Here is a 27,327-nt window from a genome sequence, read left to right as displayed (position 1 = left end):
CATTACATAATCTGTTCACCAGAGGGCACTAACTCACTAAAGTCTTTAGTAACAAATTTAAGGGACCCACATCGGAAATGCTTGTTTACGTTTATCTTTTTTTTTAAAAAGGAAAAAGGTGTAAAATATTGACCAATACATCACTATTCAATTTTTTTTTTTTAAGCTTTCGCTTTCATGTCGGGTCGTGATATGAAGGGCAGACCAGAGACTGTGTGTGCGCGGTGCAGACTAACTGTACCGTAGGCCAGCTGCCGTATGGAGATGGGCATGGTTTCCTCCTGACTGAGAGCGAGGAGGCCTTCATTCGCTTTCCTGCAAGAAACACACACACACAAACACACGTCAGCGTCTCGGTTCCTACTCTCACTGTGACGCTGTAAACAAGCGCATGAATAGTAAAAGCGTGTGTCAGTCAGCGGAGGTTGATACGAGCTACAACAATGAGCCGTTTAACGGAAAAAGACGGAAGGTGGGAAACTGGGACAAAGTGGGTCAGCTCGACACCAGAGCAGGCAAACACGCTGGGGAGCCACTAGTCAGGGTGTGACGACGATGATGATGATGATGATGATGATGATGAGACAATGACAGACACAAAACTCCACTTGAGCTTCAGGTATTTGACCTGTAACATCCCCCATACACAGCTACTGCTCATTACTGAAGATCAGTCGGTTGCAGCTTCTCAAACGTACAGATGAAATTTTTCTCTTTCTGTTGTATGTCACAATAAAGTTGGGTTTGGAACTGTTGATTGGACAAAACCAAATAACTGAAGATGTTACTTTTAAGACATGTTATAGACAAAATAACTACACAAGCACATTAATGGATAATGAAAATAACAGTTAGTTGCAGCCCTACTCTAGTAACCAGTAATGTGACTTTGCTTGTACACTGACATTGTTTAGATTAACTGGTGATAAATAGTTGTTACCATATTAAACCTGAAACAAGTCTGGGCTTATTGGACAGCAGATTGTTTAAGTTTTCTAAGAATCAATTTCCCAGTTTACCAACATCACAACAATAAAAAGGTAAAGGACCAAATGAGAAATATCAGGAAAAATATAATAAGACAGAGAAAATCAGTGTCCCAGCAGAGTGTGTGTTATGTGTCAAAGCGTCAGACAGCTGTGAACACTGTGGCAGCCACTTACTTCAGCAGCTTGTAGTAAGCGAAGCGGAAGGTTTCCTGCAGCAGGACGGACAGCACCACGCCGAAGATGAGCAGACCTTTCTGCTGCACCGCACTGTCCTTATTACTGATCTGAACCGAAATGAACCACACCAGCGAGGACAGCAGCAGGGACACCAGCCAGAAAAACGCTCTGACGGGAAAGAAGAAAAAAAACAACAAAACACATTTAGTCATGGTATGAAGGTTACACCTGACGGGACTCCTGAATGTTTTATTTTGCTCGATTTCTGTGCAATGACTCTTTCAATTCTGTGTATATTTCCAGATGTTGCCTAACATCTGTGCCAACTTATTTATGTTTTATTAAGCCCGCCAGCCTCACAAATAGCTGCGAATGTGGATGCAATTCAATTAATCTGCTGCTTATTTTCGCAGTTCATCCATTAGTTGTTTGCTTAAAAAAGGCCAGAAAACAGTGAAAAACGTCTCAGCTTCCCAGAGCCCAGTGTGACATCGTCAGATTTTTTCTAATAGCTTTCACGTCATGTGATGCAGTCGTTCAAAATTATAAAATGTTTAGCTACGTGTCCCAAAGAGGGAACAGGCTTTCTATTTCATAAATATTATGATTTTCTTATTTCATGTCATGTGCTGTATTACAATATAAAGGGGTGTTAGTCCCTGAAGTCAACGCCCAGTGGTTGAGCACGAGGGCTTGGGGGGGGGGCTAACCATCCTCCTACTGCAAACGGATTCATCAAACTCAATGAAACTTCAACTATCTAGCTTCACCGCAGTCAGGGAAACAGAGAAACAGTCATTTCCTCCAGCGGTTTAAGTCCTGACATCACATTTAGTCATTTCTTTTTACAATCTAAAATAATGTCAGCGCATTTATTTATTTTTTTTATTTTTTTATATGTGTTGTGAGTAGAGGGCAAGAGTGAGGACAATCGGTTACTACAGACCAGCATCTAACCGGAGCGAAGTGACAGTGAATGTTCGTTTGGTGGCTCGTTCAACAGGCAGCACAAGACGTGTGTTCGTGTTTGTAAGTTAGTTAAGACGGAGACTTCGGCAGGAAAGCTGACGAGGGTTGCTGATCGGGGTCTGGGGCTCGTGGACGTCTGCTCTGCCTGTGATACAGCGCTGACATCGGTGCTTTATCTAGAGCAGCAACGACTGGTCGATTCATCGACTAGTCAATCACCAAAAAATTCACTGGCAACTATATTTTGACAATTAACTACTAACTCAAGTCATTTTTCAAGGACAAGAAATGCCAAAAATTCCCTAATTCCAGCTTCTCAAGTGTTAATTTTTGCTGTTCTTCTTCGTCTAATGTGACGGTCGACTGAATATCTTTGGGTCTTGGACTGTTGGTCAGACAAACGAAGGAATTCTGAGATGTCGCTTTGGCTTTAGGAAACTGTGATGGGTATTTATCACTATTTTTTTTTTTTTTACTTTAAAAATAGACGAAACGATTAATCAATAATGAAACTAATCCTTGGCTGAAGCCTTAGTTTTATGCAAGATTTGAGTGGCTGTATCAAATGAAGGTCTCCATTTACACAGACAGGCACCAGAACAATATTCTGTTGGATGAATTATTAATTACCATCATGAAACCAAAAAACAGGGAATATTACATTCTCCTTTTTGGTTTTTCTGTATGCCGCAGCAGGGAAAACGAGGTGAAATTTAACTTCACTCGGCCTTCAACATTGTCTTCTGTCAAAAAGCTCAGCTCAAAGGCGCCACTGAAGCTCTTGTTATTTCCCAATCCGCCTTCAAAGTTGCATAACATCTGTGGAGGATGTTGTTCAGTCGTTTTCATGCTTAACCATGAACTGAAAAATGCAATAAACAAGCGAGAGGGAATGGGTTTTTATTTAACTTACAATCCTGAGCTGAAATCTTTTTTTTTTGGACTGGAGCATGGCTCTGTTATTGTTCCCGGTGCACTGCTTCCGTCTTACTGCTATTTCCAATCGTGTCTCTATGCTTCTACCTGCTCAGCACAAAAGTCTCAAGACCCCAACAGTGAAACGTGACCGGGGCCACCGCAGAAGACCATAATCCCTGAATTTCAATCGTCGTTTTCCGGGTAATCTTTTTTTGGTTCTTACCCTCTGAACACGGTACAGTCAGATGTTTGGAGTCTGGAGCTGGACACCGGGGTGACCCGTGTCTCAGGTTAGTGTATATGTCAGGGCCTGAACACCTTAGATTGGTTAGATTTCTTTTATTGAAATAAAAAAGTCAAGTATAACAGCAGGATGCCGAACATTGAACTAACAGTTGTAAGTTAGCAAGCTAAGGATGAGGTCTGTTAGCTAGCGAGCTAGCTCTGTCAAATACCGCGTTTATCCAAATCAAACACGAGAGTAACGTTGGTATCGCCCCGCTGTGATGAAGACGGGTTTCACTGTCACCCAGTCTGGGTGGATGTAGATGAAAACCCTCACCCTGCTATGAGGAAAATGACCCTCAGCGGCTCCCGGGCGATGGTAAACAGGAACAGAGCGATGGCCGGGCCGAAGGCGATGAAGGTGCAGCCGAAAAACACCGACGCCGTCATTTTGGCTCTTCGTGGGGGGGGGGGAAACCGGCGGCTAGCAACGCGACCTCAGGCGCCTTGTCCTGCTCCCCAGAAGGGTGATTTACAGATATTTATCTTTAAATTTAACAAATCGGGGCTTCCTGCCGTCGCTGCGCCTCCGCCGCGGTTCAACGTCTTCTCACGTGACCACAGGCGTCGTCGTCTTTTTCTCCGTGTGGGTGTTCCGGCAGCCCCGGCGTCCCGACGGCCGCGTTACTGCCACCTGGCGGGGCCAATCCGCGCCAACGTCCCCGGCGGTGCGAGGGGGACGCTGACGCCGGGGCAGGGCCTCCCGTGTCTGTCGGGGCGGCCGCAGTTCTCCGCGACACGGTTTCCATGAGGTGTCGGGAAACTGTCCCTTGAGACGCTGCCCCACGTTGACTCGGTCGCATCGCATCGCTCCTGCGGATTTTGTCAGATCATGCTGCGATTATCGGCTGCGACTGACGATTTTTTTTTATTTGTCATTTTCTATTAACCTTCTGAGTATTTCCGCAGCTCATCCACTAGATGTTTTGTAGTACAAAATAATGTCTGCCTTAACTTCCCAGAGCCCAGTGTGACATCTTTGGATTATTTTGTCAGATTTATACTTTAGGATTTTCTTTCTTTTTTTCAATAGCTTCCATGTAATTTGACAGGATGACTCCAAATCAATATCTGAAATTATTACTACTCGGGCCACACATGACACCATTTCTTATTGGATTTCAGTCCCTCTTCTATTTTATAACTATAGTCCTATAAATTTATTTCTAATCTAAAATATGGTTTAACGTGTCCCAAACAAGGCACAACCCATTTAAATTGTATATTAGTAGTTTGTCTATTCATTAATATTATTTCTTTCATAAATATTGTGATTTTTTTTTTTAATTTAATGTCAAACTAATGCTTTTCGCAATTGATAATCCAACTATACTGTGAAGAAATAAAACCCCCACCAGCACAACTTAAGCAGCATTTAACAAACTTGGCAAGAAATACATTACATCAGTGTTGTTTCTGTCCTAAAGTCTGAAAGTAAAAGAACAAAAAGGGTTTTTAAAGTGTTCACCATGATGCAGTCCTTAAAAACACTTAATACTACTACTTATACTCGTGAAATAATAAAAATAATAATAATGAAATTATGTTTTTAAATTTCTTCTCAAAAATCTTTTTAAAAGCCTTGTAAATTGCAGTTTTACTTATCTCATTGTACCAATTGTAGTCCCGAAATGGTTTTTTTTCTTTCTCGTGATTTATCAGATTATTGCCGTGAAAGAAACACAATAACATCACATGATTTATTTATGTCATCCTTTATACAAATTGCCAACAATGCGGACTCACATGATTACACACAAACGAATGATGCTGACGCTAAACCCGACAGCGGAACAACGCAGTGATGTTCAAGCCTCTGTCTCGAACATCTTCTTCCTGCCGTCCATCCCGGCCTTGTCCTCGATGTTCTTCCTCCAGTTGCCCGTTTGCTTCTCCTGAGATAAAACACAGGCAGCAGACTGAGTCAGATCGCCAATAATAAAAGGTTAAGGCTCTCTTATGATTTTGTGCTTGAGGGATGTTGCTCTGTTGCTGTGATTGCGTGGTGTTTAATCTTGAAGGCTCCGTGCCGCTGTATTTTCAGGACCCTGACAAAATCAAGGTAAGTCAGTGTTTAACATGAGGTCTGGGGCACCCACCTCCTCTTTCACCTCCTTCTTGACCTGCTTCAGGTTGGCTCTCAGGTCCATGGACACTTTATGTTTGGAGCCCAGCAGAGCGGCCAGCATGGCGTCGGCTGACATCCGCACCCTCTTCAGGGCGGGCTTCTTAAACTTCCCCTTCAGATCCTGAACCATCAGCTTCAGGTCGTCGATCTGACAGAGGGGACAGTAACTGAGACCGTGTGTAAAAATATATCCACAGTCTGCTTCTGTGGAAAGTGGTTGCAGGACAAGCCTTAACATTTTTATTGTGCATTGTTCTTGTGGACACTGACAGAGGTGGAATCATTACTTTGGAATCAATAATTTACCATTTGAGTATAACACGATAATAGGGGCCCTTCTGACAAAACAAATTAATGGGAATATCCCTGCTTTGTATCTATTAAACAGAGTGCAGCTGTGGTTTCAGTCAGTGGGCTTACACTTTATATGGAAAGTAAAAATAACATTGGTCAAGAAAAACCTGTGGCGGGAAGCTAAACTCGAGGAGGCGTACCTCCTTGTTGGACTTTGCCGCTTTGATGTCCATGTCGTATCGCTCCTCGTCCACCAAATCAATCTGCTTGTGAAGTTTCCGGCACAGCTCCTGGTGTTGAGCGAGATGAAGAGGGAGATTTCATATGACCGACAGACAACAAACGCCCCTCGATGTACTAAGCAGGGAATCAGTTAATTCACAATATTCCATCACCTCCCGTTCGTTTCTGTGAAAATTCCTTCTCGGACAGAGCCATAACATTCCTGGAAAGGTTTTAGGTGTTCACCAAAACTTGTGGCCAGAATCAGCCATACAATACTCTTCGATTAAAGCTGCATTAATGAATTCTTTTTTTGTCTTGTTTGTCTGATTGTTTGTTTTGGCCAGATGGGAGCAGCAAACACAAGCTGTAAAGAAAACACTGACATGTTTCATACCTTTCAAGGCTGACGTGACAAGTCCGATACCGATTGACCTTTCAGCGTTGGTTTTCTGGATCGGTCTCCACAAGCTCCTGAGAAAAACATCTGTCTCGTCTGCCTGCTCGAGGTTCCACGTGTGTCAAAAGCTAGTCGCTAACCTTATGCGTCGTTTGATACCGGTCAGGTAGAGTACAGCGGGTTTTAAGGGCTTTTACACTGAAAGCCGCAGCCCGCCGTGTGGCACCAAACCAAAACATAAGGTTCTGTTCAGCAACCGAAACAATGAGCTGAAAGATGCTAAAACCTTCCTAGAGCCGATCAGTGCGAGTGACGCCTTTCACATTTCACGTAGTCATTTCATCCATTGTTAATTTAAAATATTAACGAATGCAGTTTTCAATCACTAATTTTTGAATGCAAATTCATCAAAAAACAAAAATTTTATGTTGCAATTCACATTATCGCATGGAGATAACAATTTAGAAATTTAAAAAATTATTCATTCAACAACTATATTGATTATTGAATAATTGTTTTTGTTATTTTTCAAGCAAAAATGCAAAACATTCTCCGGTTCCAGTACGAGGATAATGTTAAGAGAATCTATAGAGAATCTAACTAATCTAAATTTAGGAGTAGCCTCAATTGGATTTTACTAGTCTGTGGTTCCCAATTAAAACAACACTTCATTTTAACAGAAGTTGAGTATAACAACAATTATGTTTTTTTGCTTTTGTTGTTGTTTCAGTTCAACAGGAGTTGCTCCCATGGGATTTTTGTTTTGCCATGGGACACTAGTGTCAAAGACTCATACAAGCTGTTGTTGAATGCTAAAAGAAATAGTCATTATGTGTTTGTTAAAGTAATAATAATGTGCTCAAATGTTACAGACTGGTACAGCAGTACATTTTCCTTTAGCTTAGAGTATGAAATGACTGTGGATACCAGCGCTGTTTCAGTTCATCCCAGCATCCAGGTGGTTGACGTTTACCTGGAGCTCCTGCGTGCAGCCTGGTACGGAGAGGGCCGGGCAGTTCTCCTCCATGTACTTCATCTTCTCCTTTTCGGCCTCCCGCGCCTCCTCCTCCAGCATCGCCTCGCCGATCTGCAGCAGCAAGCTCTGAGAGGGAGAGGAGTTCACACCATCACACCACCACAAACAGGACGGGGCTGACGCTGAAGGATGATGACGACGGGGTGACGTTGTGTTCAACATCTAGGTCTGCCAGGTGTTTTATTCAATGTCCTGAACATTTCTTTTCTTTCGATCCACATCAGAGTTGTTTAATATTGAATATCTGGCAACCAAATACAATCCAATATTTATTTTTTATTATTTTTATTTTTCCTTCATGTCACAGCTGCGCAGCACACTGAGGGTAGAGTAGCGTTTCACTAAAATACAGTAAGATTAGTGAAGTAATTTAAATCAGGACAGCAGAACAACTCCGCAGTAAGAAAATATAACCTGCATCTCTGGCTTTTTTATGGTTTCCTGTCATATCTTGCATAATGTGCTGTAGTAATTTGTTTTAAAATGTGCAGAGGAAAGTCGGCATTCATCTGCTGTAGCAGCAAAAGCTTTGGACTGGAGTCAGACAAACTCTCTTCATCTCCAGTGTGAAAAAAAAATTCTGAAGTTCAGGTGCCAACTGGTCTCGCCCGAGAGTGTGGTTTACCCGCAACATTTCACTGAAAGAGACACACAAGAGCTAAGAGATGCACAACGCCCACAAACAGACTCAAAACGACAAAGAGAATCAGAACAACCACCAAAAGACACAAAACTACAAAGACTCAAAACGACCACAAAGAGACTGAAATGACCACAAACAGACTCAAAATGACCACAAACCGACTCAAAACTACAAAGACTCAAAACAACCACAAAGAGACACAAAATGACCACAAACAGAGTCAGAACTACAAAGACTCAAAACAACCACAAAGAGACTCAAAATGACCACAAAGAGACACAAAATGACCACAAACAGACTCAAGACTACAAAGACTCAACATGAGCACAAACAGTCAGGACTAAGAAGAGACTCAAAACAACCACAAAGAGTCTTGGATTGACTACAAACAGACTCAAAAAGACCAGAAACAGCCCAGCCAAATAGTCAGCCCACAGTCTGGGGGTCGCATACAGTGGGGGTGGGGGGCCTTTTACATGTCTGTGCCCATATAATCTGTCCATGGTGGTCGCAGGTGGACAGAAGCTCCTTTTCTTAAGTGTCTCATATTTTTATACTGTATTCGCATGTGTCTTTAAAAGACAGAAAGACTCTGGTTGGTCTGATTTCACATGGTCACAATACAGAAACACAAAGGAGTAAAAGTCTAAAGCCCAGAGAAGCTAAAACAGTCATTACACCTCACAACACGAAGCTTTTGGTGCAGCTGTTTTAATGCGTTTGTTTATGGTAATGTTACATTTTTACATGTTTCTTCCTCTTTTCCATTTTCCCCTTTTCTTCGTGTAAATATTGGCTCTGTGTTGACTTTGTGTAACAATTATTATTCACTCTTCGACCCACTGACCAACATCCACATAAAGGTAAATCACTGCATCATCTGTTCATTTGTTCTAGTTTGATGGAAACAAATGAATGGATGTCGACATGTGGTCTTTTCTCCTGCATTTCTCCACGGTCTGCTTGGTCTGGTTGTCTATCCAACCACCTCCGTTTATCTTAACTCCGTTTATTTATGAACTTATTCAATCTGGCTTGTGTGCGGTGGCAAAATGTCTGAGCTGCTTCCCGTTCTTATTTTACAGTTATGTTGTTTTTTCTCCTATTTTCCCACAAAACATTTAGTAAACTGCTTTTAGATCAGTGCTAGGTTGAATTCATGATGGCGATGGTGATGATATTTTACTGCACAGCTAAAGAGACTGGAGACCAGAACATAAGAAGCGCACATTTTAAACTTCAGGCCCATCTTACTCTACCTTGAGCTGATTCCTCCGGCTCGTCGACATCTTTTTCCTTTACATTAAAAAAAAAAACAAACAAACAAGGAGGAATATGATTAGAGTATTTCTGGGAGTATTTGTAGACTGAGAAAGTCTCCTCAGTGAGATCAGGACTTACTCTGCCATCCTGACTGGAGCTGAAGCCTGCCTGTGGCCGAGAGACAAGACGAGAGATGAATGGAAATACCAAAGCTTTCTGGTCTCTTTATAGATGTCGGTCTGGGGTGTGGGTGTGTGTGTGTGTGTGTGTGTGTGTGTGATGGCCCAGCAGCAGTTGGTCGAAGGCAGCAGCTGAGCGTGAAACAAACGCTTCAGGAATTTTCCTTGTGTATAAAATCTTAAGACAATGTGGGACCATGACAAGGACTCTGTGTTTTAAGGTTTGGTTTATCTTAGATTATCTGGGTTAGAGGATGAGTGTGACCAATATGCCGCATTTTTCTTACTGCCAACAAATCCCATGAAAAGACCCAAACCAGCAATGAGTGGATCCAACTAACAAGTACTGTGCGTGTATCCGCAGCCTGACATATCGATATCACTTTCTGATGAGGCACCATGTTGATGGTAACAGCTGCTTTTTAAGAGATTTCTAAGTGAAGAAGTTTCTGTTCCGTTGTCTGAATAAAGACTCTCTTCCATCATTGTGTCCTTTTTTTAAATGAAATGCTTTGGTAACAACACGACCGCGTGTTTCCGCTCAGCGCTACTGTAGTTATAAGTGGTGGTAGAACATTAATGACCTCTCAGGGCTTTGCACTTTTTAAATAAGCCTTCAGGTTTGCAGTTATAAATGTTAGTATGACATTAGTGAAGGGGTTTCGGGTTTCTCAGTTTTCTCATGTTTGCTTGTATAGTCTGCACACAGTTGTGTGAATGTATTTACAGTTTTGATTTTGGTTGTTAAATGTACAGGATTTGATGTCTGGAAGCGGTCTGTGAGGTCTCTTTAGCGGGGCCGGTCTGAGGACGCCTCTGACTACGGGTGGCCGCTCCGTACGCCTGTCGGTAAAAGGTTGACTGACGCTCTGAAACTGGAGGACTATTGCGCAGCGAAGAAGGCGTAGCTGAAACATCTGTGCTTTCTTTAATCCCCTATGCTCATATGAGACCATTTAAAATAAGTAAAAAGGAAACACCTAATTGATTGGATTAGTGTGAAGTCAGAGAGTATTAAGAGATGGGCTATGACATTGGCTGTGGTGTTTTCATGGGATCTGTATGTATAGAAATGTCTGAGTAAAACCTCAAGAGGAAACTTTCAATTACTATCGTACTGTGTTATAACTATAAGCGGAGACATACTGTAAGAATGTGATGCAGTCAGTAATAGTTCAGCCAGTAGCCTGAAGGTAATTCATCACTGAGTGATCGGGAGTCTGATGCTTATAAAGAACGGCCTTTGATATTTCGAGGTGAAAGGAAAAACCAGCCAACCCTGGATCTTCCACTGAGAATATTAAAGCTCGGTTTCCTAAACCCAAGAGGGGTTTTTCTGCCGTCCTCGGTTTCCTCCGAGTCAGCTCAGCTGTAGACCCTGACAGCTGACTGCCCATTTCCTCTGCCTGTTTCTCTCATTCCTGCTATTTCGCAGACGGTAAAGAACGCTCAGCACTGACGCTCGAATTCGCCGCTAAGTAAAAATAAAGATATTTGGCCGGACAGTCGCTCAAGTAAAAGTGCAAGTCACATGTGATGTTGTCGCTCGGATGAAAGTCTCTATTTCAGTCGTGAGCAAGTTTCAAACGTAGCAGTTATGCTTAATGGAAAGAAAGGTTTAAAGAAGAAAGTAGAGTTTTGATCCTTTTTGAATGTAAATATCAAATCAGAAATACCAGCCACGGCGAAGAGTTACAATGTAATAACATAAAGAACTGTCACCGGTTGAAAGATTTTTTAAAAACCAGCTAAAAAAACAATAAAAGATTTAAAAAAAAAACCAAACTGACACCATGTACAAGTCTATTTTTTATGTGGCAGTGAGTTACACAGTTAGCCTGTAACTTCTGTCACCACCCCACTAAAATCCTAATTTTGTCTGTGGTCCTCAAAGCATCAAAACATGACATTTGAACCACTACTGGGGCCATGCAGAGACCGGACTGGTTTTCAATGGGAACTATTTTCTGTCATGTACATATATATATATATATATATATAGAGAGAGAGAGAGAGAAAGAGAGAGAGAAGGTGAAAAGTGATGTTTTTTTTTATCAAAATCTGATGAACCAAATTCAAACCTTACAATTAATATGAGAAGTTTGCCAGTTCGGGTACGAATTACTGAACAATACCAGAAAACACCTTTGTATTGGAAGCTGTAACTAATTTGAAGAGCAGGTTGGACGTGTGGCTTGTGGTGAACCAGAAAAAAAAACCTCTCAGCAGCTGTCAGCTCTAAACTGGGAGGATTCATTGCTCTAACTGGTTCCCATCATATTCAGCTGCTCAAACTGCCGGGGAGGGAAGGGGGGGGGGTGCACACACAGACCTCCAAACATGCTCGTCCAGCGCAGTTTTCTAGGTTTCTCAGCTTTTTACAGCAAACAACATTTCACATTTGTACATCAACACCAAACTAAAGAAAACTTATCTTAAAAATAAAAGTAAACTTGAAAACTAATCTCAACAAAGGGTCAAAAATTTAAATTCATAAACCTGCATTTTTAATTCAAAATGCAGATGTAATCACTGTTTTTTTGTATCTTTTAGGGTTATAGTGTGAATACTGTGAGCTCTGTTAAACCCCACTCTATTATTTGTCTCTCTTCTTTTTTGCTTCACTCACATCTAGCAGGCTGCGGATTCACCACATGGTGGATCTGTTCAGACGCTGTCGGACCAGTTCTACGCCTGCCAACCTGCGCCACCTACAGGAAAAGGAAGGGGGGGGGGTAACTATCCGATATCATAGGTCAGGATGATAAATATAAACTCTGCTGAGTACACAGGATTCATTTGCGCCGAGGACTGTCCCAGAGGATGGTCCACCTCCAGAATTTTACTTGCAGTTTCGGGCTGATCTTAGACCCACGTGCCAGGGGAGGCTTTCGTGGCTTGTTTCGTCCTGCTCCAAGGTCAAGAATGTGACAAGAAGACTCTGTGTGTGTGTGTTTTTTTTTAACTAGAGAAAGTCAAATATGAACTGAAAGAGACAACACAACAAGTTATTAGGACCCAAACCCCTTTTTCTACAAGACTATGAGAACCTACCTACACCTCTGAATGCGGTTGACCTTTTCTTTCTGGGTTGGGATGTTTTTCTGCCATTAATACTGACATCGCATTGGTGATATTAATGGTCATTTTTGTTATCCTGTGGACTTCCTTTTCTGCCCTGCAGGCAGGTAACTTTGAGGCCCGTTTTGGTGGGACATTTGGATGGACTCAGCTGAATATTTAGGGGGATAGCTGATGAGCTGGGTGGTGGGCTTGTACAGGAGGTACATTTTTTTAAATCTGTTTTTTATGTTTAACATCTGCATTTTGTGTATGCTCGCAGATGATCTGGTGTCCAAACAATATCAGTAAAAATTTGTTTTAAAAACTCACACTGCGCTGATCTGACCGACATGCTTTTATTTTGTATAAAATGGCCGGAATTTGTAATCTAGTCAGGCCAGAGAGGCTTTTATTGTGAACTAACTGACCGGAAGTGAAGCAGCCTCATTAGGACTAGTTTGACAGTGGTGTGAAGATGGCGGCGTACGGTCCCCCTCAGATGCTGCTGCTGCTGTTACCGTCCGTGTGTCTCTGCGGCTTCGGCACCGTCCTCGGCCTGAAGGCCGCCAGCGGCCCGGCCGAGCCGCCCAACCCGCCCGTCCTCAGAGCCGCTGACCCGCCGGCCAAGGATGCACCTGCGGCGGCCGCGGCCGCTGCCGCCGCCGCCGCTGGGGCCTCGCAGCCTCGAAGGGCGACCGGCTGGAAGCTGTCGGAGGAGGAGGCCTGCCGGGAGGACCTGAGCCGCCTCTGCCCCAAACACACCTGGACCAACAACCTGGCCGTGCTGGAGTGTCTGCAGGAACGCAGAGAGGTAAGCGGCCGCCGGCGGAGCCTGCGGCTTCGCGCCTGGTCCTGGGAGGTGGCGGGCATCTGCTGGGTGTGTCGCCCCGGTGGGTTAGATCCACACGGGCTGTCGGCATGACACTGATGCAGAGGTGAACAGCTGAGGCAGGGGTGAAGACACAGCTCCGAGCCGACGCGCGCGCACGCGCACACGCCAACGCACACACTCGCACACACTCAGACACACACACACACCAGATCGATTCAGGGCAACAAATATTTGTATTTTCCTCCCGATTTCACACCGGTCTGACACTTCGGAAACCAGGACAGAAAATAGGCTGCATTATTGTGAAATGAATGAATGATGGAGAAACTTTAGTGCAACATAGAGACAGAGTGTAGGAAAATCTACAGGCCTTGAAAAGTCTTAAAAAGCAGTGGGGAAAAAAACGGTTTAACAGGAATTAAAAAGTGGTTAAAAACATTTCACTCATTTCAGATGTGAGTTTTTTTCTTTTTTTCTCTGCTGGATGCAGACACGATCACAACCTTGGTCCTGGGAGCTCGTGAGTCATAATGTGCCAGTTTGATCAAAAACTGAAAATAATGACTTCGTTTTTTCTCAATTGTTTTCCCTCATTTTCTGCCACTTATCTGGGGCCAGACATGGACGGATTATGAGACACTGGGTCCACTGGGCACAGACAAGTTAAACGCCCCCCCCCCCCCCCCCAGAACCCCAGACTGAAAGGCCCTTTTGTGTCGCTTTGTAGTCGTTATCGTGGTCGTTTTGAGCCTCTCCGTGGCTCTTTGCGGCTCTTTCGCGTCCCCTTTTGGTGGTTTTGTGTCTCCTTGTAGTCCCTTAGAATGACCCGCTCAGTAATCCGTACGTGGCTGACAAAAAAAAAGTGATAGATGCTTGTTATTTTAGTTGTGAATTTTTTGACGTTTGGCCCTCGGAGCTATTCTTCGTGTGTGTTTTTCTGAGCCTTCGCCAGTCGATGATTCTTCTACTGGGCCGCGTTGAAATTTGTGCTGGACATTCGAGCCCCCCCCGAGGACAATAGGCAACATGTAAATCGTTTAAATAGTTGCTGCTGAGTGTTTTACAGTAATCCAGTTGATAAGAATGAATTGGTTTTTTTGCCTGATGAAAGAATTTTTGATTTTCAAAAAAATCCCATCTCCACTAGTTGCCACTTTCTCTCAAATTGTGATTCTGTGTAGTGTCGATATAGTTCGAAGTTATTTTCTCCCGCGTAAAAAAAAAAAATTGAGCGCCGCATATTTTGCTAAATGTAGCTCCGGAGCTGGAAAAACCCACTTTTTAAGCCATATTTCGACTGTATATTTTCCCAAGAAGGATTATTTTAATTTCCTCGTAACAATTTAATGGTAAAGTGCTAACATTCATTGCAGACAGGCAATAGCCCTATCAGATGTTAGATGTTTCCTGCTTCTCACTGGCTGTAACGTCACGTGCTTTCGGTGGCGGTTTCAGGCTTCAAGGTTTTCCCGTCGAGCCTTTTCCTTCATTGGGTTCAGGAAATTTACCAGTCGGAGGTCGTAACCTGCTCCGCGCGTCGCGTAACGAGACGATGCCATCCTGCTTTGTGCGTCACATTTTTATTTGATAAACGGAAGCTACAGGTACATTTTTGCGGGCGGAGAGTTTCGCATTTTAAAAATAAAGAGCTCGCCAGAGGTAAAGACGGTCGTCCTGTTCTACTGCCGGGTTTTCAGGCGTCACTGATGTGGCAAAGACGAAAAACCCGAACAGTGAAAGAACATGTAAATATCCGTCGGCCCTTGTCTTCTGTTTCACTGTTCATATTTAATTTATTCTGGATTTTCTGTGAACTGCATTCCTCGGCGCGGACATGCTTTTCCTTAGGTCCTCTCCGCTCTGCCAGGAGAAACATTCGGGTTCGAGAAAGACTTGACCATTCAGAGCCGGAACCGATTCATCGATCTGTCGGTGGAGAAGTTTCGATAATTGATTCATCGTTTGAATCGTTTATCGAGCAAAAATGCCAAACTCTCCCCATTTCTAGATCCTCGAGTTGCTCATAATTGTTTCGGGCTGTCTGGTGAACAAAACAAGCTATTTGAAGACGTCACTTTGGACTCTGGGAACCTTTGACTGGAATTTGTCGCTTTTGGTGACATTTTTATAAAGTAAATGATTAATCGATCAGTGGAAAGAGTGAGAGGCCTGATACTTTACTCTCGTATTTGTTTGCTCGTTTATTAATATTTTCTTTAACGCTGGCCAAATATTTGTGATTGACACACTGGACAGTGCAGCAGTTCACTGCCTCAGTGAAGTAATTATCAACCTGAGGAAGGTGTGAAGCGGCCGCAGTCATCCTGCTGTCAGGTGACTCACGGGGCGGCGTTGCTTTGTGTTCCTCCGATGACACATCCAGAGAGAGACTTCTCACACTGATCCCAGTCTCTTTCCAGATTGGCCGCCCCCCATGCACAATTTCATTTTGAACTGTTGGAAGTGAATGTGAGGAGTTTTTTTGTTTTTTTTTCCCCTTTGGACTAAATTTGGCTTCACATAATTCAGTTAATGTGTATGTACAGGTAGACAGGAGAGGGTGTACCTTGATTCAACTGCACCTGAAACGATTTGTCAATTAATCGATCGGTCGGCTGACGGAAAATTAACCGGCGACGCTTTGAGCTGCGTGATTTGGTGCCTACTTGTGTATATGATGTGTCCGGCCGGGGGAGCACTCGCGGGGCAGACTGTCAGGCGGATAGCTTGGTTTGTCTCACTGACCGTGTGATAAACACTGCTGATCCGTATTCTTCGTTAACCGTTCGTTTACGATCCGCCTTTAATGTTGCCACCTTGATCTTCCATAGCGGTCTGCTCCGTGCAGTGGCAGGAGAAGATGTTTAGGACTAAAGTACCAATGCAGGGCTGTAAAAAGTACTCCATTACAAGTGGAGCTGCAAGGATTAGCAGCTATTTTGATAATTGATTAATTTTTTTCAAGCAAAAATGCCAAGAAATTCACTAATTCCAGCTTCTCAGTTGTTTTTTGCTGCTTTTCTTATGTGATAGTGAACTGAAGATCTCTGGTTGTCTTTCTTTGACATTTTATAGATAAAATTATTAATTAAGTAATGAAATTAATTGCTAGTCGCAGCCCTTATTACAAGTAAAAGTTCTGCATGAAAAATCCTGCTGAAGTTAAAGTACAGAAGTATTATCAGCAAATTACACTGAAAGTTTCAAAGTAAAATTACTCGTTTCACCCGTGTGACTGATGCTAATTATATCTGACGTGATTAGATCGTTGATATACAGATTCATCGGTGCATAATTAGCATCGTTTCGTTGTAGCTGCTCGAAGTGGAGCTAGTTTTAAGTAGTCCATAAACAGTTAGGTAGTCTAGTCCAGTGGTTCCCAGCCTGGAGGGTCGGGCCCCTCTAAAGGGTCACAGGATAAATCTGAGGGGTCCTGAGATGATTACAGGAAGAGGAAAGAAGAAGAAAAACAAAAACTTGTGTTTTTATTTTGGTCTTTTAGCTGAATTTTTGCTTTGCTTTGTGAAATATTGGCTCATTTCATCTCTTTGGCTGTTCAACAGTTATTTCTATGAAATCATCTGTGAGGTTTAGAGGGAACAGCATCAGAAACAGGACAAGAGGCCCCACGTAGACACTGACTGTTTGTAAGAGGTCAAAAGCCAGAAAGGCCGGGAGCCGCCGGTTTAATCCTCAGCAATGAGTTGGATTTTATAAGCTCGTCACATTTTTTCCTACGTTAAAAACAAAAAATCATTAACAGCAGCAGCAGGATACATGTAGCTAAAAAGTACAATGCATCCCTCTGGAATTTAGTGACGTAGAAGTGTGAAGTCCCATAAAATGGAAATACTCGGCACCTCAGATTTGTACTGAAGTTTGGCACTTGAGTAAGTCTGCTTTGTTTATTTCCAACACTGATTCTGTTCATATGACATACAGTATATCCCAAGAGGGAAGAGGAAGCCCGTCTTCTGTTGCTCTCTCTGAGGTTTCCTCCATGTTTTTTTTTTTTTGGGGGGGGGGTGTCAACCCTTATCTTGTTCCAGCATCTCCAATGTGAGAATTTGCTGCTCCGCTGTGTCATACGTGATCGTGATCGTACATTGAAACTCTTTGGGTCTTCGACTGCTGGTTGGATAAAAGAAGCCATTTGTTGACATCACCTCGGGCTATTTCCTGGCATTTTAAAGACCAAGGGATTAATCGGTTTTTCGAGGAAAATATTTGGCAGGTTAATCGATAATGAAAATAAGCTTTAGTTGAAGCCCTAAATTCAACAAATAATCATATAGTGATATGTTGTCGAAGACTGCAGTTGTTTCGTCTCCTTCGTCGAGCTTTGGACTTTGATCTATACGTGAAGACATCAGATGTGTTGATGACAACTCTGGTGACCCAGTTTGACACACACACACACACACACACACCCCTAATTAATTACTCGTCAATCTGCACCACAAAGAAAACGAGCAGGATGTTTTTCCTCTCCACTAACACACACCCACGGCTGCAGCCAATTAAACAAACTTTTCCTAGTACTTGTTTAGTCCATAAAATGTCAGAAAGATAATGGAAAAAATATCCATCTCAGTTTCTGCGAGTCCATGCTGACGTCTTCAAATGTCGTCAACATCATGTCAGCAAATGTCGTCAGCAGATGCACTAATTGGACTTTGAATCTTGAATTTTGGTTTGTTTAGATCAGAATTTGTGTAACTTATATACATATTTTTATGTATATAGTATAATGGTGTTGGCATAGATGTCGGTTAATAAGTAACAGGAAATTCCAGTACAGAAATGCTAAAAATATGTGGGAGGTTATTGAGACTTATTACTTATTTTGTCCAACAGAGAACACTGACAGCTTTATTATTCAACCGTGAAACATCCGGCTCGGGAAACATCTTCAATAAGCAAATACCCAATTGTAAATCTTGTTGATGGCACGTATGTATGTTGGAAAAGGGAACATTGTGCGATATTTTGTCGTCAGATTGTTTTTAAACTCACATAGGTCGACATCAGCCTCAACAATCAACATCAGTCTGCGCCATGAAAAATCTCATTTTTGACAGTAATCCAGAAATAATGAGCAGATTATGTGTCATTTAGCATTTATACGCAGTACATAAACATTTAATACCTCTTTGATAATATAATCTTGGCAGATACACGTGTTGATTAATGCATTTGTCAACAGCTGTAATTCTTCCTGTGGGATCCCATAAGTGGAGGCTGCTGTATAAAGAGATAATGAATGACGATGTAGTAAAACACGGATATAAAATAAGTCTTCGCAGGAAAAGTTGACGAATACTGTCAATTAATAAACACTTTCTTTATAGGTGTGTAGGACTAAATCACGGTGTGTTATAAACCCTTTATTGCATGTTCATGTACTGTTCATAAATGCTAAATTGGGGGGGTTAAAGTAAAGTGTTACCAATGTGCGTGTAAACATAATGAGAGGATGAAAAACCAGGAAAACCATGCGTCGTGTTTACCCGTTTTTTTTCCCACCCCTGGTGCCCCAGCACCACCTTGACATCATCCTCCATTAACCGCCATGCTGACGTCAACACACACACACACACACACACACACACACACACACACACACACAGTCCTCCTCCATCGGCCCCTGAGCGATGCTGTCTTTACTGAGATAATTACATCGCTTCGACTCAGTAACAGCTGTGACCTCCCGAGGAGGTAAATGGCTCTTATAAATCTGCCTTCCTCTCCAGAGAAAGACGCACCCCGGACACACACACACACACACGGCCTAGCAGTGGCGGCAGTAAAGCAGCGTGGGGTTGGAAAAACCGCGTTTGGCTGAGTTGAGTTTATTTGTGGTTGTCTAAGCCCTGAGATCTGACACTTGAGAGACGTCTGAGGGGAAAAAAAACCCCAAAAAACGACAGCACCACACTCGCAGACTAAGTGCCAGACAGGAAGTCACGTGGCCGACATCAGACGCCCAGGTGAGGCCGATCTGTCGCTTCTGTCACAGTCTGTGGGTTGACAGCGTGTGAGGATGCTGATATCGCGGGGCAGCGTCCGCCCGCTGTCGGCCTCACGGGGACGGGGGCCCGTTTTCCGCCTGCGCCATCACTTCGGTCTCGTGGAGCGCGGCTCTTTTGTTTGGACCGGGTGGGACCCTCTGCGCTACACACAGATGCCCTGGCGGTCACCCTGGTTCGGCCTGCCGTCTTCTGTCAGTCACAGCATAATCTTCATCGCCGGGTTCTCCTGGTTGGCTGAGATGAAGACGGCTTCCTGCCGCGGCCCGGGAAAAGGGGTTGACGAGAGCACCGGCGCCGAACCGGAGCAGTCAAATGGGCTGCTAAGTCGGTGATAAGTCACTGTGGCTTCATCACCGCCGCGGCGAGAAACTCCTTTTCAGACCCCGCTTAGTCTCTCGAACGACTTCTATTCGCAGGAGAAAGAAAGCTGGCGCGGTGTGGTGCCGCGGACCACCGAGGCATTCTGCGCGGCCACTAACCGCGTTAGACTAAACCTGCGACGAAACCCTTTGCCAGCTCGGATGTGCGGAGGTCAGTCTCGCACCGCAGACTTCTAGGTCCCTGACATTTAGTCCTGACTGCGCCATATCAGCCCTGAGAGCTCATGTTAGGCCGCTGCCATTTGGAGGAAAAAAACCAAAAACAACTTTGGTGTGATATTGATGTTAATGTTCGAGTACATGGCTGCCAACACCTTTTAAAGCTCACCAATTAAAACGTTCTATCTTGTTTGTTTAAATTGTACAAAAACCGAAATGTGAAAATGTAGGGTTTTGAGGCGGGGGGTCTTTTTATCCATCCACGTCTGTGCCGTGTCTCTGGCTACTCGTGCCGCTTGCCGGATAAGGTTTGCGGCAGCGGGTTTTTGGTGTCTTTTGGTCTCTGTACGGACCGAACCGGGAAAACTCAGCGGCCCAACGGGCTGGCCACAGTTACCGCACCCTGCTCTTTGCCAAGTGGAATAGTGAAACCGCATAACTCCTCCCCTTGGAAACACAACTCTTTACTCCTCGGCTTGGGCACAGTTTAAACACGTTGAGTATTGAGCTTTAGAGCTGTTTTTTTCATCCCTTTGAGCCGAGTCGGGCTCAGCACCTGCTGACTCCGGCTCCGTGGTATCAGTCTTCCCATCTGACTCCCAGAAAGAGATGAAATAAACATATTTTCCAAAGTGTTGACCTGTTCCTTTAATACCAGATGTAAGTAGGGTTTAACTGTCGGATGCGTGTACTGGAGCACATCTCAAACAGGTGTGTGTGTGTGTGTGTGTGTGTGTGTGTGTGTGTGTGTGTGTGTGTGTGTGTGTGTGTGTGTGTGTGTGTGTGTGTGTGTGTGTGTGTGTGTGTGTGTGTGCGCGCGCGCGCGCTCATAAATGTTTGAATTGGCCTGAGGGGAACTGACGTCTTTCTGTCTCTGTCTTTCTGCAGGAAACTGAGATTGCTCCTGACTGTAACCATGTAAGTATTCCCTCCAAAACACACATTCACACACACACACACAAACACACACACACACACACGCATGCATGGGCATTCAGCATTTTTTATTTATTAGATAACTCAAAGTAGAGAGGGGGACAGCAAACGGGGGAGTTTTCAGCGCTGGGGCGTGCTGTTGAATCAGAATCTCTTTAAGGTGTAAATGTTTACCGGGTCAGTTGGATTGAAGGTTGAAGGTTGGACCAGGTTTAAGGCTGACGTTTGTGGTTTTGAGTGAACTGCCTCGACTCGGACCGCTGAATGGATTATCATGAAATCTGGTCCCCTCAGGATGAGTTGGAATAACTCTGGTGATCCCTTTTTTTTTTTTTTTCGTGTAGTTCCATTATCAAAAAACAATATTTGAATTTGTCCAATACTTCGGTCCACAACCAAACGCCTGCAAAACTAATCACTAATTCCCATCAGCCTCAGCTGATACTGCTTTGAGGTTATTGCTAAGCTGCAAATGATGTCGGGCTAATACGCTAAACTAAAATGGTGAACAAGGTAAACGTCCTACCTGCTAAACATTAGCTTGTTAACATTGAGCTTAAAGCACCGCTGTGCCTCAGCACAGACTCTCAGAGCCACATGACTGAAGACTCTTAGTCTTGTTAGAGGTCAATAATTAACAGAGGAGATGAACCTTTTATATTTTAACACAGACACACACAAGTACCTACAGAAATCCACTTAACTTTGTGGGGTAGTGTAACAGGACCTAGCATTAGACCAACTCAAAGTACTGTGGAGTGTGCGCAGCGGCATTTGTAGATGGGGAAAAACGGTGAGGCAGCAACGGCTGCTTTGGACGGATGCAGAACCAGGAATTTTCTCCACACAGTTGAATTCAGGTGATGGTCCGACCGAGCAGATGCCTGTTCTCCCCAACTTGCTGTTCTGGCGCTCGCCTCCCCCGTTTTTTGCCGTTTGGGCAGCCGTGTTTCCGCCGCGGAGAACGTCCAGATTTCCCGTGTTGTCTCAGTGACTTCTGCTGCCTCCGTGTTCGGTGATCCTCTCAGAAAGTGCTTGAGGTCCCGAGAGCGTGTTCTTGACCAGGTGCCATCTCCTCCCGATGACACGCACAGGAAACCAAAAAAAAAAAAAAAACAAGCCAGCACTTGGCCATTATTTACCTGTAGTTAACGTTATCCTGCGGCAGGTGGGCACCGAGGCGTTGAAGCTCAACTTCTGCTTCACAGGGCAGACTTCCACATTTGTGCCGTAGAAGCTAATCCCACTTCTTTCATGGTGACAACAGCGGTTCTCTTCTTTACAAAAAAAACAAAGACAAACAATTCTGCCAACTACAAACTAATGCCAACAACGGTATGTGGCAAATCAAATTGCAGTGGGTCAGCAGGCGGTCAGCAGGCAGTCAGCCCCACCTGTCATCAGATTTGTGCCATCTGGTTTCATTACCAAAGGCTCTGGGCATGTGTACTGTTGTTTTCTCACTCAGGGGAGCGTGGGGCCTCTCCAGCCAAGTGCAGCGTAAACACCATCTTCAGCCTCTGACCTTAAACTGTACAATAATGACACACGGCAGCAGCGGCTGAGGATTTTTTTTTTTTTCATGCATTAATCCAGAATTGTATTAATTTCTAAGTTACTCAGTACAACTGACCTCTTGCTCCCCGATTTTCTCCTTTTTAAATATCCCTTTTTAAGAAATAAAAAAAGGCAACTTTTTTCAAACTGGATGTTAATATCGCGTATATTTTCTATATTAACATGTTCCAAAGTTTATTTAAGGACATATGATGCTTGTACTGAGCTTAACACTCGAACTGATTGTTGTCCGTGGCTGCAGATTTCCATCGAATAAAAATATGACTCATAGTATTAAAACGCACTATTATTCACGTGTTCCTTTTAATTGAGAATTACATATGTGGAATCTTTTAAACCATTGATAAACCCATCATTTCCCTCTCTTGCTCTCTACGGTTTATAAAGTAAAAAAGCTTTGAAGGATCCTCAGCTCGCAGCCATAACTGACGACCTTCACAAACTACCACTGTACATTCATCCCCCTCTCTAACATTCAGTCCGGAGTTTCTCCTCTTTTTGTAGTAAGAGGTTTCCTAAAGCTCGTCTCAGTGTCTTCTGGATGATAAACCTCCAGTGTTCAGAGTTCACAGCCGTTTACAGCGGAAAGGTTTATGAAATGCCACAAGGTTAATGGACCACTTGGACTGTCTTTATTACAGCACTGGAAAGGACAGGCTGCCATTAACATGTCTCTCTCGCTCTCTCTCTCTCTCTCACACACACACACACTCACGCTTTGTCTTGGTGTTATTTTCTGGGCGGTGTGACTGTCAGTAGCTGTTATCTGTGGCTGATGCAGCTGGAGCCTCGCCGGCAGGAAAAACCATGGACACATAAATGAAGAGACAGAAAGAAAGAGAGAGGAGAATCTTCAGACAAAAGAGACTTCTAGAAACTTATTCACATGATTAAAGTAATCGAAAAAGATTTAGGTTTAGGCATGCTGTGAGTCAATCTGCATGATCAATATTGGACTAATACTTAAGGGAGCAGTCCAGCCGATAACTAAAAATCACCAGAGTACAAAGTGCTTTAACAAAATAAAAACGAAAATTCGACATGTTAATACAGTCAATTAAAAGAGTTAAGGATCTCAGGGCACACGAGGACTCATAAAAATGGAGAATCTCTTTAGTGTAGCTGGGGGGGGCTGCCTGTGAAGTGCTTTAAAAGTACAGTCAATTCTAAAAAATATACAGGCAGCCAGTGGAGCTACGCTAAAATTGGGGTATTAAAATAAAATGGGGTACTAAAATCGGCACCTGACTATCGTTTTAAGACCGACAGAAAAATCATGCACCTTTCCTTTGAGCATGGGTAGTATCTCTGCAATATTCCACAGTTGGTCAAATCCGGACTGGACCACCTTAGTGATGTGTTGTCTGAAGTCCGGGTTGGTGTCAAACAGTTTTTTTTTTTTTAGATAGAATTCGGTTTTATCCAAATTTAGCTGCAGAACATTTTCAGACGTCCAGTCCCATAACGAGCTTGGGCCCGTTGGCCTCATCGAAATGTACAGCCGGGTGTCATCTGCATAAGAATGAGAGGCGACGCCGTGCCAGAGAATGAGGTACGTTCCTGTACTGAGCCCTGCGGTGCTCCACACTTAATTTTAGATAGGGAAGAAACATAATTCTCCTGTTCTCCAGTTACGATGGAAACCAGTTTACTGCTGTGCCCGAAATTCCAACCCAGTTTCTCCGGCTGCTGGTCAGTATAAGATGGTCAGTTGTGTCAAACGCTGCGGACGGGTAAAAGAGAACATATTGTACGCCTTCATCATAAAACCAGATAAAATAGATAAAAGGTAATAACAAATGCAACTGTTGAGAGGGACTAGAGTATTTTAAAACATGAATACAATCAGATCAGCGATTAAATAAGGACAAAAGGCCATAAAACATTCTTATCAAAACCCAGGCTAAAGAGGCAGGATTTAAGTTATTTAAGTGTTTAAAGACATCAACATTTTCAGCTGTTCTCAGTTTAAAAAGGTTTTTCTGCCTCCATGCACATTAAAGGCGTCGGCCCTTCTCTTTACTGGAGTGTAAAGGTTGGAAACAGCCGTGATGCAGGCTTTGCACCCCAATGCACCCACTGCTTTCAGTTGCTGTGATTGAAAAAACAGGTATTACTCATCATTCAGATGCACTAATAAGTCGGTCAGCTCTCAAAAAGGATTTAAACCCTCCCACAAAGGACAACTGCAGTTGTTAAGGAAATAAACTGTACGGAGACACTGACCCTTATCTTAAGACTGCAATATGATGAATATTTAAAATACAGGAAAACATACATTTGGCCATAAAACTAATAGAAAAAAAAGAAAAGCTTGGACGAGGTCATATTCCATCAACTGTTTGGTTGCTTCCTCATCAAAACATGAAAATAATTTTCTTTATAAATCATTTGATTGTTCAGTCAAAGTTAAAATAGCCAAATAGCTTTTTTTTTGTCTGACCAACAGTCAAAAATCCAGAGATTTTGAGTTTACTCTCATAGAAAACTGGGAAACTAGCAAATGTTCAAATTTATGAAGCTGTTACCATTGAAATTTTGGAGTTTTTGCTTAAAAAAAAAAAAGACCTAAATTATGAATCAGTGGTCAAAATTGCGGCCAGGTGATTTTCAGTCAGTTGATTAACTGAGTCTGAGAACTGGTCGGTTTCTGGGGAAATGATGAAACCATCTCGTCACGAGGATCAGTGAAGGCCAAACAACAAGTCTTTGCCGGTCGTGACTTGGGGGGCGGGGACTAAAATAAAGAAAAGAAATGTTCTAAACCTACTCACAGGCTTTCACCATAACCAGGAGCCACAAGCTCTGATGATTGTACTGTGTTTGTTTTATCTTGTTAAGCTGCGATTTTTTTTTAAATCTTCATTTCATTCTGAATATGTAAACAGGATGTCTCTGCTGCACACATGTACAACAATGTAAAGCTTTTTTTCTCCTTCTCTCCATCAGCTTCTGTGGAACTACAAACTCAATCTGACCACGGATCCGAAGTTTGAGTCGGTGGCCACGGAGGTCTGCAAGACCACCATCGCGGAGGTCAGTCTGCAGTTTAGCAGTTTAGGTTTTTCTTTGAAGAGGGAGGTTGGGTTTTTTTTTTTTGTGTGTGTTTCAGTTAAATACAGTCTGTCCTGCGCCGTCCTTTGACCCCGTCACGTGTTTCGATACCTTCAGATAAAGGAGTGCAACGAGGAGGAGCGAGGGAGGGGCTACCTGGTGTCCTGCCTGGTGGATCACCGCGGCAACATCAGCGAGTACCAGTGCAACCAGTACGTCACCAAGATGACCAGCATCATCTTCAGCGACTACCGACTGATCTGTGGCTTCATGGACAAATGTAAAGAAGACATCAACAACCTGCACTGTGGCAGCATCAACGTAGGACACAAGGTGAGAGCAGAGTGTGTGTGTGTGTGTGTGTGTGTGTGTGTGTGTGTGTGTGTGTGTGTGTGTGTGTGTGTGTGTGTGTGTGTGTGTGTGTGTGTGTGTGTGTGTGTGTGTGTGTGTGTGTGTGTCACACACACAAATGAGCACAGCAGGTAAACTTTCCCATCATTTTTCATTATTTCCATCAAGGTTGAGAGAAAACGGGAAAAAAAAGAAACTCAAATGCAACTTATGTATACGATACAACCGAAGGGAAAAAAAAAGAATTAAGTTAATGTTTAAATGACATAAAATTAGTTTGCTCCACTTACTTGCTTTTTCTGGAGCTTTCAGCCGCATCTCACCGGAACGACCTCCAGGATGAAGCCTGGTAGGAGAAGTTGGTCAGTGGAGCTCGTGTGGAGATTTTTTTCCTACGGTTTAAAAAGGTTAAATATGAACATTTACACTCCACATTAAATTCATTTACGAAAATTGGGACTGAAAAGGATTAAAATAAATAAAATAATGCTGCATACATGTATCCATATTTACCTATTCAATGTTTATTATAATTATTGATTATTGGTTATACTTCCACTCATACAAGAAATAATTAAACTGTGTAGCTAAAGAAAACTTCCCGGGTCAGAGCTTCTTTGTGATGTGACTGTTAATATTTCTTGTGTGAAAGCCATTGAGCTCAGTCAAAAGATTGAGCAAAAAGAAATGAAAAATGATCCCAAAGAGGCAAAACAACATAAAGACCCACAAAATGACTATAAAGAGACGCAAAACAGACCCTAAGGAGACGCAATAGTCTATCTAGTCTGGGGTTCTGTGAGGGGTGGGGGGCATTTGATCCGTCTGTGCTCAGGGGCCAATTCTCTGTTAAGAGGTCCGTGCCTCTCGAACATTAATCTCTTCCCCTGGTCCTCCCTTTTTCTCTCCTCTTCGTCTTTCGCGCGCCGTTTCCTCATCAGGACGTGCACTCGCAGGGTGAAGTGATCGCCTGTCTGGAGAAGGCGTTGGTGAGGGAGGCAGAGCAGCAGGATCACGTTCGTCCGATCAAGGAGGAGTGTCAGAAGGCGATCCTGCGGGTGGCGGAGCTGTCGTCAGACGACTTCCACCTCGACCGACACCTTTACTTCTCCTGCCGAGGCGACCGAGAGAGATTCTGCCAGAACGTAAGGAAACTCCGCTGGGTTCTGCAGGATTTTAAACTCTCAGGAAAAAAATGGTTTCTTCATTCAGATGTCCAAAGGTGGCATGTCCGTAAAATTAAGTTATATAGCCAAATAAAACAAAACGAGTAGAGTGGTTCTTGCACTTTCTGTCAGTCAGCATTGCACATGAAACCACTTGGTTAAGACAAATGAACAAACAAACAACTGTGTAAATGATGCATTAAAAACCCCACATGATGGAGGTAGGGACAAATAGGAGCTTGAGACGGGTGGTTTAGCATTTACTGGCTCTGT

At 43.4% G+C, this 27,327-nt stretch overlaps 3 protein-coding genes across 4 annotated transcripts in view; 1 reads left to right on the top strand and 2 right to left on the bottom strand.

The window, feature by feature from the left end:
• Positions 1 to 3,922, bottom strand: part of LOC120792040 (gamma-secretase subunit Aph-1b-like) — a 3,966-nt gene extending 44 nt beyond the window's left edge. The window contains exons 1-3 of the mRNA XM_040131043.1: positions 3,616 to 3,922; positions 1,164 to 1,334; positions 1 to 315 (exon numbers count right to left, since the gene is read on the bottom strand). The exon at positions 1 to 315 is cut by the window's left edge and continues 44 nt beyond it. Coding sequence (XP_039986977.1) covers positions 162 to 315; positions 1,164 to 1,334; positions 3,616 to 3,728 — 438 coding nt within the window. The 5' untranslated portion in view covers positions 3,729 to 3,922 and the 3' untranslated portion in view covers positions 1 to 161. The remainder of the gene's footprint in view (positions 316 to 1,163; positions 1,335 to 3,615) is intronic.
• A 1,145-nt stretch (positions 3,923 to 5,067) lies between these two features.
• On the bottom strand, positions 5,068 to 13,373 carry LOC120789201 (troponin I, fast skeletal muscle-like). The gene is made up of 9 exons (XM_040125776.1): positions 13,263 to 13,373; positions 12,995 to 13,068; positions 12,133 to 12,214; positions 9,463 to 9,492; positions 9,321 to 9,357; positions 7,356 to 7,484; positions 5,961 to 6,050; positions 5,438 to 5,614; positions 5,068 to 5,233 (listed from the first exon to the last, which is right to left on the bottom strand). Coding segments are annotated over exons 3-9 (552 nt in total). The 5' UTR covers positions 12,135 to 12,214; positions 12,995 to 13,068; positions 13,263 to 13,373; the 3' UTR covers positions 5,068 to 5,146.
• The window catches only part of LOC120789187 (Golgi apparatus protein 1-like), a 36,488-nt gene continuing 22,202 nt past the window's right edge, over positions 13,042 to 27,327 (top strand). For both annotated transcript variants that reach the window (XM_040125766.1, XM_040125758.1), the window contains exons 1-5: positions 13,042 to 13,377; positions 20,858 to 20,887; positions 25,433 to 25,519; positions 25,655 to 25,870; positions 26,830 to 27,033. In XM_040125766.1, the coding sequence (XP_039981700.1) occupies positions 13,042 to 13,377; positions 20,858 to 20,887; positions 25,433 to 25,519; positions 25,655 to 25,870; positions 26,830 to 27,033 (873 nt within the window). The remainder of the gene's footprint in view (positions 13,378 to 20,857; positions 20,888 to 25,432; positions 25,520 to 25,654; positions 25,871 to 26,829; positions 27,034 to 27,327) is intronic.

This window comes from Xiphias gladius, chromosome 1, assembly GCF_016859285.1.
Source record: "Xiphias gladius isolate SHS-SW01 ecotype Sanya breed wild chromosome 1, ASM1685928v1, whole genome shotgun sequence".
Taxonomy (NCBI): Eukaryota; Metazoa; Chordata; class Actinopteri; order Istiophoriformes; family Xiphiidae; genus Xiphias; species Xiphias gladius.
This window is presented reverse-complemented; position numbering and strand designations above follow the sequence as displayed.

What these genes read in the sequence shown, in the direction of transcription:
- LOC120789201 (XM_040125776.1), bottom strand. An exon ending in GCTCCAGTCAGGATGGCAGA is followed by an intron (nt 9,358 to 9,462) that starts GTAAGTCCTGAT and finishes TTTAATGTAAAG; the next exon opens with GAAAAAGATGTCGACGAGCC. An exon ending in GCCGGAGGAATCAGCTCAAG is followed by an intron (nt 7,485 to 9,320) that starts GTAGAGTAAGAT and finishes TCTCCCTCTCAG; the next exon opens with AGCTTGCTGCTGCAGATCGG.